We start from the raw sequence: 12,641 nt of genomic DNA, 5'->3' as shown, positions 1-12,641 counted from the left end.
CTTTTTTGACTTTTAAGACTTTTAAGAATGCGAAACGAAAAGAATTTCGATTTCGAGCATATGCCAGGCAATTATTTAGTGGCTCTGCCCCTGGGAATTGGCAGTGGTATCTAGAGAGTGTGCAAAAGGAAAAGGGCGCATATTAATAACGCTTTCAGGCACCAAAAAAAGAGGGTTAAATGACGCAAAGGTGGTGGCTTTTGGTGCGTCAAAAGTTTATCCACGAAAAAAGTTGGAAACTGAAGCAGCCTCTCTGATTTATGCCGCTTCGCTTGGCTGTACCGGAGCCAGCTCTCCATGGCCAGGGCCGGAGTCGGAGCTGGGGCCAGCTCCAGCGCAACAGTTGCAACTCTCTTAATGTCGGCGTTTATTTGAATAAACTCAAACTTCTGATTTCACAGGGCAGCTGCTGGCAGAGTGGCAGCAAAAGCGGCAACAAAGTTGCAAAACTTTCTCGGTTAACTGATTTCTATACCGACACCTGCAGCTAGGCACCAAAAAAATGTGCGCTCGCGCGCCCCCCAGGAGACTCATAATTTAAGCAGAGTATATCAATAAATTACGCATCCTGCTGCCAGCACTTTTTTAAAGTAGATAAAACGCCGGTCGCTGAAATTTAGAATACATACGCACACTCTCTTACTTGTGTGTATCCATGTGTGTGTATGCAGCAAATGAAATTGTTGCTGATCAAGAAGCTCGGCCAACCCCTGGCCAGGCCTTGGTCTATTGCTGACCAGCTATGGACGGGCGCACTGACGGTTGCTGCTGATGGTGGTGGCTTTCATGCCCAACCATAACTCAATGCGGTCCAATTGATTGCCCTTTGGCCCGTCGCTGGCGTCGCTGTAAACATGCAAGCTGACATAAGCTACGCGTCGTGCATCGGCTCCATTAATCAATTACAGACACACCCTCCAACGGCAGGCAAAGCGCGCTGTGCAGTGCGTACGCCATGCCGACAATCACAACATGTCACAGAAGTGTCTAAATTCAATCTGCACCAAAAACAAAAACAAAAAAAAATACGGCAACCAAATAAAAATAACCAAGAACAATCGTCAATCTCAGCTGGCAACGAGCAGCAGGCACCTGGGGGAAAAGCGGAGCTTTTCATTCCCAAATGTCATTGTAGCAGATTTTGGAAAACTATCGGAGTCAAATAAATTTACGCTTTAACTAAAAGCAAGTGCATTGTACCCTGTAGTTTTTAAAACAGATCGGTTCGTTTCCTTCGCGCATCAATATTCCGCAACCCTTGGCCATGAAGCTAGTTACTTATCTGGACAATTCTGATGGCGCCGGCTTACCCGGCTTACCCAGCCTGCCAAGCATCCCAAAGTACACAAATGATTCGGAGTTCTGTGTGCCGTGTCCCGCTGAACCCACGAAAAATTTGCAACAGTTCTATCAGGTGCAGGAACGCCTGCAATCCGATCTGCTAGCCTGCGACGTGCGCTTCTCGCTCTTTGTGGCGGCTGCCAACAGTTATATGTACGAGTCGCTACTGCGGCCCTTCCCCAAGGAGTTTCTCGACAGCAATCAGCGTCCGGACATTAATGCGATCTTCGATACCGTTGCCGACATTGATCGACTGGAAAGCATTCTCGCCCAGCTAATGAAAGGAAACTACAGACGCTATCACGTGAAAGTGATGAATCTTCTGCACGCTGTTCTGGTGCGGCACGGCGAGCGGGTGGCATTGAGCACACTGCGACCATGTGAGTTCGAAGATCTGTATACGCATCTGCAGATTGGGACGCCACGCATGGCGCCAACACAGATCTTTGAGGTCACACCGAGTCTGAAATGTGCACACACTAAGGAATACACCAGTCTGCGCGAACAGTGTCCGGTCCGGATAGGATTTTATGGCGCCAAGCTGGAGAAGCTATATGCCATGCTGACCGTAGGCTGCCTACCCATGGACAAGCCCTTGGTACTGGCCAGGAATGTGGACGATGCGCTCCAGCTCAGTCCAGAAAGTCCTGGCTGGGGCGGCTCACGCTGTGGCGCCCTGCTTAGATGCGTGGCCGTTGTGGAATATGTCGTGGTGCCCGCGCATGTCTCTGTGGATGATGATAATGGACTTGTGACCATCAGCGAGGCCAGCTGCATGCAGATCTCGTATCTAATGTTCTTTGGCCAGAATTTTGCCAAGTTTGAGAGCCCGCTGATGCGTCAGCCCAAGTTAGCCGTCAATTGGAATGACACGGTCAAGTGGATGGAGGACAATAAATATGCACTTTCGCTCGGTGTATATTTGATGGTTTTATCCCTGACCTCGTCCAGCGGACGTGGCATCTTGCACAGATTCGCTTGCACGGGCCTGCATGTGCTAAGGAAAGGATTTCTGAAAATTTAAGCGTTCTTCTTTCCCCCTGACTGACTAATTGGCTAATATAATCACTTTATTGCCCCTTCCTCGCCGAGAGCAATAAAGTGTTTATATGCGCCAATAAAGTCAAGACTTCCTGAAATGCAAACCTTCAATCAAAAGAGCTTTAAGTAAACAAAATTTAAAACGGATACAAAAACCAGAAAGAACAGCTACATTCGGCATACCAAATATTAAATGCCCTGCTAGACATATTGGTTACGGCAAAAGAATTGAATGAGAAAGCATCGAGATTGCTTGGTGAAGGTATCTTAACGATACAGAAGCGTTTTCCATTCCAATTCCCAATTATTATTTTCCAACGAACTTTTCTATATAGCTATATGATATTGTGGGTTGATGTTGATAGGATCCCAAATATTAAGTTTGATCAAGATTTCTTGAAAAACAAGCTATATAATATAGTTACTCGATCTAGTCTACTCCGTAATATTCACAATCTTCAATAGCGAGGCGGACAGTCGCAATGTTTCATAACGATAGCATTTAAACTGAGAGACTTGTTTGCATATCGTTGCGACTGATCAGGAATGTATATACATTATGAGTTGAGAGATGTCTCCTATGCGTGTCACATGTCGTTATAGTTTTCGAATACCCTCTGCAAGGGCATAAAAATGGAAATCTAAAACACAGAAAGTGCTGAAGTCTAGCGAGGGAGTTAAGGGCTGGAGTGTGGGCAAATGTTGGCATGAGTCACACGCAACTAGCTATAAATAACAACAATTTAGCATTACAAGTGACGCAGTAAAAATTTATACGCTCTCGCACATTTTCAATTTTCTGCAATTTTTCTAGCAATTGTGTGAAATTCCTTGCGGCCATTCGGGCGACTCTCAGCAGCTGGAGCTGGCTCGGTCGCGGAGGCTGCATAAAAAGGACATGGTCAGATTTGTGTTCGCGCGTGTGTGTGTGTGTGCAAGCATGTGTGGGCACATAAACCGAGTGCAGGCAGTCTATGGTCTTATGCCATTTCCCCAATAGCGAATACTGGAGCATACTGAAACTTGGCATTATGTGTTGCCGGACACTTTTAGGGTCACACAATTTAGCAGCTTGGCTGGGAGCGTTTTTTTATTTTTATATTCTTGTATGGCGACCACAGCTGTCTGTGTGTGTGTGTCTGTGTGTGTCTGTGTGTGTTATGGCATTTTTTACATATGCTCGTCTAGTTGCTGCTACAAGTTATGCAGAGAATGCGCTGCCCCTTCGCCAGACATGGCCTGGCAAATGGCTGGCATTTGGAAAACGTAACTTGCGCTGACAAAAGGCATTCGCGAAATACTTTTGTTAACCATATTTCATAGCATTTAAGTGTAAGGCTTGCAATTACCCCCACTAAATGCGCTGGGGACTGTGCAAAAGCTATCAATTATTTGAGTTTGAGTTTGAGTTCGCAGCTACTATCATTACCCCTACGCCTGTGGACCGGGCTCCAGCAGCCATTAATAAACGCACACATCAAACTTGGCACTGTCACATAAAATTCAATTTAGTGGCTTTTATGCTAGAGCAACAGCAACAGCAACAACAACAAAAACGGAACTGGGCTAAGTCACAAAAAGGGCAGCAACCCTCATTGTCAGGTTTTTACGCAGCTAAGCTGAATGCACATTAGCATGAGCACGACTACAGGTTAAAGGCAGACAGGGATCTCCGTGGGTTGGGGTGCCGGTGGCTGGGGCACGCACTTACGACCGGGTCCCAGCTCGGATGGCAGTCCCTGCTCGGGCGCCCTGCCACGTTGCACTCGACCTGAAATCAAAATAAATGTCAACGCTTCTGTCACACAAAGCAAGAAACAGCCCCCACCCAGCCCCTTGCCTTGCTTGCCAGCTCCGCATTTTGGGGTCTAAGTTTTTGACTTCCTTAATGACAGTGTGGCAACGATGATGATGACAACAATCACGACGACCACGAAGACGACAACGACAACGACGACGACGACGGCAAGTAGCACGACGTCATCAATGGCATCAGCTCGAGTATCGGGCCACACAGGACACCGCGCCGCAAGTTGATGATGATGCAATTTAAGATCTTTTTGGCATCCCCTTCAAGCACGAGGCTGGCTGGCGCCATTCTTCGGTTTGATAATCTAACAAAATTGATAAGGTGTGAAATGCTTGATTTTATTTTCTGCGTGCTGCACAAGAAAATGCTTTTTCTTGCCAATTTCTTGCCTTTTTTTTGTTCGTTCCCTTTTTCACAGGCTGTTTAGGCCAAAAGTGTGCTGCCTTTGATGTTTTTGATGAGGTGTTTGTTTAGTTTTTGATGTTGCGCATAAGGCGACATTTTGTATATAATTCAGCTCCGGCTCTCTATCACCTTCTCTTCATTTTTTTCCAGCGTTTTCCATTTACATTTTAAACGAAATTTAATCCAGTTTATGTGCCCCTCACAAATCTGAGGCAAGCAGCGACATTTGCTTTGTAGTTTGTGTTGTCGCTTTGAAATTTAAATAAACAAGAAAATTGACTTTGCGGCATGGATTTTCTTCTGCCAACTAACTTATACTAGGACTATGCTCAATTTGTGTGTCCGCTTTTTGGACTGGCACTTTTAGCTGAGTACTGAGGGCTGAGGGGCGATTATTCTTTCTATTTGCCATTTTTTGTTGTTGTTACCAAACGCACTCGTACATGCTGGCCAGGCGTAATTATCGGCACGTCAATTGCACAAAGCGGCACAAAAATTGTTTAAACGTTGGTCAGCCATAAATTGATTTGTACGGCAAACGAACGATCCGTAGTCATCACAGAAATGGTTCGCTTCTCTCTCTCCTTGCGCTCACTTCGGGCACTGTAGCACAAAAAAGTAACCCAAAAGCATTTGGCAAAAAAGTAAAAGTGCTCTTGCCCGACCAGCAGATACCCTGAAACCAGCTCCAAGCTAACGCTATAAATATTACGAAACTCTAGCTTTCAAGATCGACTCGATCACACAGGCAGGCATAGCTAGATCGACTCAGTTCGGCTTTCTGATCTATATCCTTTTTGGGGTAAAATTTGCCTTCTGCTGCCTGTTACATTGTCCCACAACCATTATACCCTTTCTAGCCATTTCCAATGGATGAGGGGTATAGAAACGGAGCTGCTGCCGGCGATTGCTTTGAAATTGGCAGCAGCCACAGCCGCAGCCGTGTGCTGGGTTCAAAATGAAAAAGTTAGGGAAGTGCAACACGAACATCATAGTACTTAGTTCTCTTTGTGTAGGAATCAACAAGCTTAACAGCTGGCGATATGCTTCAAAATTTAATTGAATCCAAACTTAGCCACAACTACAACGTGCCCTGGGCTATAATTTGCCTGGTGTATCAGCAAAAATGTTACTTCTGTATTTTCTGCATTTTCTAGATATTCTAATGACATTCATGTGTCTGTTATAAGTAAATCCGGGAAAAGCTAAGCGAAGCTTAAGAAAATGTATTTTTTTTATTTTTAAAAATGTGAAATAATTGAAAGCTACAATAAATTATTATTAAGGTCGAAATGGAAAAGATTAATAACATTATAAAATAATGTCTAGGTTTGACCAACCTAGTCATTGAACACTTAAATATTCCAAAGGGAACTAAACGTTCTTCAATCGCTAACTTAATTTTCTATTTAATCGTTTTTAGAAATGCTGCAGCGTTTAAAACTGTTGAGGATTTTGAATCGAGTGACACAAGGGCCTCCAGCCCGAATGACTAACTGATTGTTTAATTATTGGAAATACGAACAGCAAACGAGCTCAAAGGAACAGCTAAAATTTGTGTGGCTGTGTATGCGTGTTTCTGAGTGCGTGTGTGTGTGAGTAAGCAACCAATCAGTGCATCAACTGCGACTGTCAAAGCGGTAATGTGCATGCTTTAAGTGGCGAGGCACTCGGCAGGCTATGGCTTAGTGACCACACACACCCATACGCACACACACAGTTCGGAGAATCGAGAGTGAGCGGGAGACAGGAGTGGAGTGCGGGTAAGTCCAATATCTGTTGCTGTGGCAACTTAATGTCAGCCGCATGTGTTGAGCAGATCAAAGTGCCCCCTTTGACTCGCTTAAGTGAGCACAAAGGCTAATGCCACAAAGGGTCAGCAAGCGTTTGCATCCAATGGCCAGTCGGTGCTCCAATATTCAATTCAGTTCGATTTCCCGAGCTGAAAGCACTGCTTGAAAATGCTTTCAATATAGAAAGTAGTGTGATAATTAAATATTAATTGCACTGTTGAAAACTTGCGCATACGCCAAGTTGGCCACATACCTGAAAAGTTTTTTAATAGTATAACAAATTTTAATATCAATCGTCAGAAAAATTGAGTTGAATAACTAGAGCTCCGGTACTTAAAGGGAAATAGAATGTATGAATTTGTTTTCTCTGGGATTATGGGCATTAATATTATTTGAACTATCGTGAGGACTTCAAGTAATGTGATATATAGATTTGGATTTTTTAATATTCATAAACTATCCAATTATAAAAATATCAGAATTAAAACGGGTTTTTTTTATCTACCAGGCATTAAACTAACTACTCAACTGTGACTATAGAATATTTTTGGATACTTGATAATTTCAATAATCGTTTAAAATTTAGCAAACAATATCGACTTATTCCCAAAAAAGTTTGTGGCCAAACCCACAGTCGATGTGGTTATACCAAATAAATTCATGAAATTCTGCGATTAAATGAGATTAGAAAATCCGTAACTTACCCTCATGACAATGTTTCTGATGTGTTGATGTGTATGTCCCAGTCGTTTAATACGCATTTTGCACAATATGCACATATTCAATTGTTATTATCGATGCAGTGGCGCATAAGCGCGATGGCAAAGAGTACAACCACCGATGTCGTGGCCCGCATTAGCGGTGCTGACTTGTTGATTTTTGTATGTGTGCGTGCGTGTCCGCATGGCATTTGCAACTGTTGATTTGGCTCTGCAGAAGGCCAGGCCAAATGCATATAGAGCGTAAATTATGCAATGCGCTGAAAGTCGATATTTGGAACGCTTATGTTGTCACATTTCGATTGTGGGGCAAATTTTGCTGTATTAATAAAATATTTTTCCATTTAGCTCAAGCTCAGCGGGAACAGGGAAGGGAACAGATGCAAAACATGAATATATGCAACAAATAGAGAAATTATTGCATTTGATTACAATAAATTAGACATGTTCAAATTGCGATAAATCAAAACGATTTGAAAGCCAATTTACATAATTCCAAAGAATTTAATTTGATTGCAATTTACATAAGTACTGTTTGCAACAAAAAAAAAAAAAAAAATAGAAAAAGAGAATGGTTATATTAATCCAAATCAGTTTATAAGGCAAAAAAGTTGGGCAAAGCAGCTACAAAGTTTTGCTTCATGCGCGATAATGTTGGCAGTTAACTTAATTTTGTCACATTTGACAGCACGTTAAAACAACAAAACTGCAACAACAGAAAAGAGCAGACACTGCTGAAAAGTCGAAGCTAGTGGCATGAACTTGTGCTCTGCCACACGAGCAACATGCAGCTGCAGAAGATAAACAATGCAAGCCGCAGACAAATGAGTGATGGCACATAAAAGTGGATACTAGTGCGAGTACTCGTTCCCCACTCATACTACGCGTAGGCATCAGCCGAACACGAAATGCACATTGCCAGGCAATGGCAAGCGCGAACCTGTAGGCGAGGGGTAACGGGAACGGGAACGCAAATGCGGCGACGACAGGTTAAAAACTCCAGCGCGCCGCAAAGTATGCAATACAAATTCAGTGCGCGACGCGAAGGCTCCGGGCTCATCTAGGGTACGAGTATGACGTTGTCGTCAGCTGCAGCAATGTAATTTGTGGCATAGTGCGTATTACACACACACATACACACACAAGGCACACACACGCACCCATACATAGCCGCCACTAAGTGAGTGAGTGATTCGCCAGACAACGAGACTTGAAGGCAAAATGTTAAATGACGATGCCAGCGACAGCATGTGCGTGTATGTGTGTGTGGCATAGAGTATTGCATTATGCGCGGAGCTTAAATTGTTGCCAGACTCTGGCAGAAAGCGTTGGTTGGGCGCACTGAGCAGATCTTGTCTCACACTAGGCCACATTATTTGTTTAAAGCGCGCTCTTTTCTTTTCTTGTTTCGGGCTTGTTGCGGCCAGCATTGTTGTTATTGTTGCTGGCCTTGTTTACATATAAATATTCTATATGCGTGCATTTTATTTATGATTGCACAACGGACAACTCACTCATTGCACTCAGCCGAAGGCTAACAGCCCGGCACTCCGTGCTGCTCACTCCCCCCTACACGCTCGCCGCTCGACACTCTACAGTCCGGAGCAGCAAGAATGGGGTACGCGGAACGCGAGCAATTCACATTTTGATGGCATCATCTGCTCCTGGCGGCAATATTTATGTGGGTACAACGCAGGCAGTTCAAAAGCGTTGTTGCTGTTGCTTTTGCTGCACTTAAAAGCGATTAAATATAAATCAATATAAAAATTTGCATATTAAATGTGAGTGTGTGCGGCCGTGCATGTGTGTTTGTTTGTGTGGGTGCTCGTTTATTCAATGGCAGCCACTTCTTTATGGAGTAAATATGTGCATTCGCATGTTTATTACTTGTAAAAAATATTAATATTTATTATATTCCTATGCTCCCGCACATATAAGTATATATGCGCAGCTTAAAGGTCTACGCTCGATGGCATAAATCTGACTCTAAGTTTCTCCATCAAACCATTGCAGCAATAAGAAAGTGTATAATGCTTAGACAAAATAATGGCACAATCGAATCAAATATACAATGCTCATCTTGACTAGGTTTCCCAGAATTTATTTCTAAAATCGAATAATAATAAATAAATATGCGCCGTCCTTGGTGGATGAGCTGTCGAAGTTATTGGGGTTCGAGATACAGTCGAGTGTATGTATCTAGTGTTGTTTTAGCAGTAGTTAGATTGATGATTGATTTATTATATTGTGGAAAATTCTTTTAAAATATTCATCTAGACTTTGACCTCTTACTTCTTTAAATATTCTATTATTTATGCTTACAAGAGATGGCTGGAGTTCCAGATCGAATGATTTCGAATGCTTCGATTTTAGCAAATATAAGTTCTGATATTCATCAAAATTGGTTAATTAATGCGAGGATTTATTTCACTGATCATTTTTGTTTTAAGATTGACAATGCAAAAGATTTATATAATCATGTTATTCGGCAAAAATGTATTTTAGAGAATATATATATTTAAAGGGGACTAAAAGGATAATAATATATTTGCTTCTTCTCTGAGTTATGGGATACTTGAAGAATAATGATTTTGAGCACCAATTTAATCGCTATAAGTTTCAGCTTTACGACTTGTTCTTAAATTTCAGTACCTTACTAAATTTAATAAAAGTCATTTCGCACGCGCGTTTTGCCTTTATCGCTCGATGTCTTTGTGTTCTAATGCCCTTATGTATATGACCATCATCGTTGGGGCTTTAGGTTTTATTAGACTAAACGCACATATGCAAATGCTATAAAAGAGCAACATGTTTTGGCAATTGAAATATTGTGAGATTAGCTTGTGCTCGTGACGAACCCAAACTGAAATTGCCTTTACGATGCCTCGATGCTTGGGACCACGGCAGTTTTCGGTTGACACTGTCATCGAGCATGTCAAAACAAACAGCATTATATGCAAAGTCCCATATACCTCGCACCCACGCAGACCCTCACGCATAGGCAGGCATATTTTTAATGCGTTTATGCTAATCGCGTGGGTTTTAATGCGGCCAGCGTGTTAAATGTGCCAGGACTGGACGGTGGGGGGATGGTTGTGAGCACCGCCTGTCAACACATTTCGCTGATTGCCATGTGCCTGTACTGTCTTCGGCGTTGCTAGACAACCCAAATTTGCATAAATTGCGTTTAAAGCAACCGCTCAAAGCCCCCCGCCCACACATGCCATGCAGCATCAACAGCTCATATGAAGCAGCTGGGGAAACGGATGGGGCCGGGGGGCGTCATCTCCAAAACTAAGCGTCATTGTGCCTGTGTCCTGGGCTTGGGTTTCACTTTTCGGCTTGGGCTTGGGATCGACTCTGCAGCCTGTTATTGCCACGGGGCTGGGCTGGGCTGGTTGCTGTCGAGGAAATTTCGCAATTACAGTGCTTCAGGTAATTATGTGGCCGTGGCCGTGGCCCTGGCAGCCTCAAGTGGCCAGGCACAATGTTGTAAAATTATGCATCGATGAAATTGAATGACTCTGCTGAATTTGACATGAAGTTTAAATTACTTTGACAAGCACACGCACATATATTGGCACACATACACGCGCACAGCAGACAACAGCGTATAATCAAGTGGCAACACTGGCAGCAAGGGTCAACGGGCAATGGTTAACACAAAACACAGAGCACACAAAATTTGCAATCACCAACGGACACAACACTTGAGGCCAACTGTGTGCTGAAACGAGGGGCGAGGGGCGCGTGGCATGGGACACAGCTGAGCGGTTCACTCAGGCGGCTAAATTTCAATTTTTGCCAAATTCATTTGCGCCTTTTCCTTTCCTGGTATTACGTTGCACTGTGCCCAGCAAACCGAGCATTAGGCACAAAATTCTCAATTCAATTGGCCCTGATAATGACAACTTCATGCATTATGCGTACCCCTGTGCGCCATATTTTGAGCGACATGCAATGGCAGCGCATTGGCCGCAGCAAGCGTGTTGGCGAGGGGGCGACTGGCTGCGGGGCAACTGTGGGGCTGGCACTCAAAAACTTGACAATCTCGTTTGCCGGCCGCAAATATGCGATTGCCTTGTTCTCGTGCAAATGAATGGCTCCAGCGCCATCCCAGGCCATGTCCCAGTCGGGCTGACGAGCGCGCCATTTTGTGCACAGTTTTTTTTTTTTTTTTTTGACATTTTTTTGGAAATTGGACAGCGGGCGTTCGTTTTGTGTTGTGGTGGTGGTGGTGGTGCTGCTGCTGCTGCTGCCACTGGCCTCTTGTCGCTGTGCAGTGCAAATTTTCCAAAAATGTACCAAACATTTCGTTAAACATGAGCCAGTGTCTGTGCATGTGGCAGGCGGCAAGCGGTAGGCTGAAGGCAGAGTGAGGCATGCAGCATGAGGCAAGCGGCATGTGTGCAGGCATCGAGCAGCGCACACATGCCAGTTATACGGCCGGTGCTGAGACCGAGCCTGCTAACCTGCCTCGCTGACTTATGCATTCATCCATCCAACTAGGCAGCCGCTAGCATGCCCGTGTGGTTCGCTTTTAATAAATTCATAAATATTTATATATGCAAAATTTTTGGGTAAAATGCTGGCAGCCAACTGGCAAGCGACTAGCCCATCTACCAATCTATTCAATTTGGGGCCACAGCCGAACACCGACCAGAGAGCATCGAGCATCGAGCACCAAACACCGTTCATGCTGCTGGCCAGGGGCTGCGACTGGGAATGTGTATAGAGACGGGCATGTGAATGAGACGGGGATCGAATAGCTGTGCCAGTGTACTTGTAGTGAGAAAATGGTGATAGATTGATGCGGCATGTCACAAAACCGCAGCAGAGGCAACAACAATAGCAGCAGCAGCAGCAACAGCAACAACGACAGAGGCCGAGGCAAGTGCAATTTCCATATTTTGTCGCAGGGTGAGAGTCATCCTAGTGAATTATAAGTAAAGTTCTCAACTGGCAGTGAAAGTAAGTTGAGTGAATATGCAAATAGCTGCGAGTTGAACTAACCAAATTTAAGACCATGTCCAATGTGCTGAGCGTTGCTTCAATCAACGCTAAATACAAATCAAATTCACATCAAATCTTTGCACAAAGAGCAAACTCTGCTTAAGCTTAGACCTTGTACCTGCCCTGCTCATGTCCCTGCCCCTGGTCCTGTGCCAGCCGACGCCCACACCCATGCCTTCAACATTGCCCTTGTATCAAAATTCAGAATTTGCCTGCTCAAATTCACACTCGCAGATACATCGTAACATGGTATTTCTCGCATACACACACATGCCTGAAAGCGGGCTAGCAGAATCCCATTGAATTCAGCGCAGATGACTGCAACTGTCACATCAGGGTGCTGTGCGGGTGTGAGGGGTGCTCCGGCGGTAAATCACAACATGCGGTGCTCAGCTCATGTGTATGTGTGTGTGTCTGCTGGAACACTCCTATTTTAATCTTGTTTTTGAATACTCGTTAACTTGGCTTTTGTTATTCTTATTTTCATGCTTATTTGCATACGAACGCCCGCCCCGCACC

At 44.1% G+C, this 12,641-nt stretch overlaps 1 protein-coding gene across 1 annotated transcript; it reads left to right on the top strand.

Annotated features, from left to right (window-relative positions):
* Positions 1–1,108: 1,108 nt before the first annotated feature.
* On the top strand, positions 1,109–2,547 carry Parp16 (Poly(ADP-ribose) polymerase 16). Its single transcript, XM_002050811.4, has one exon. It carries the CDS (start codon positions 1,265–1,267, stop codon positions 2,363–2,365), a length of 1,101 nt encoding a protein of 366 aa, XP_002050847.1. The 5' UTR covers positions 1,109–1,264; the 3' UTR covers positions 2,366–2,547.
* The last annotated feature ends 10,094 nt before the right edge of the window (positions 2,548–12,641 follow it).

The sequence above is a fragment of the Drosophila virilis genome, chromosome 5 (assembly GCF_030788295.1).
Source record: "Drosophila virilis strain 15010-1051.87 chromosome 5, Dvir_AGI_RSII-ME, whole genome shotgun sequence".
Taxonomy (NCBI): Eukaryota; Metazoa; Arthropoda; class Insecta; order Diptera; family Drosophilidae; genus Drosophila; species Drosophila virilis.
This window is presented reverse-complemented; position numbering and strand designations above follow the sequence as displayed.

What these genes read in the sequence shown, in the direction of transcription:
- Parp16 (XM_002050811.4), top strand. Translation starts at nt 1,265, where the DNA reads ATGAAGCTAGTTACTTATCTGGACAATTCTGATGGCGCCGGCTTACCC.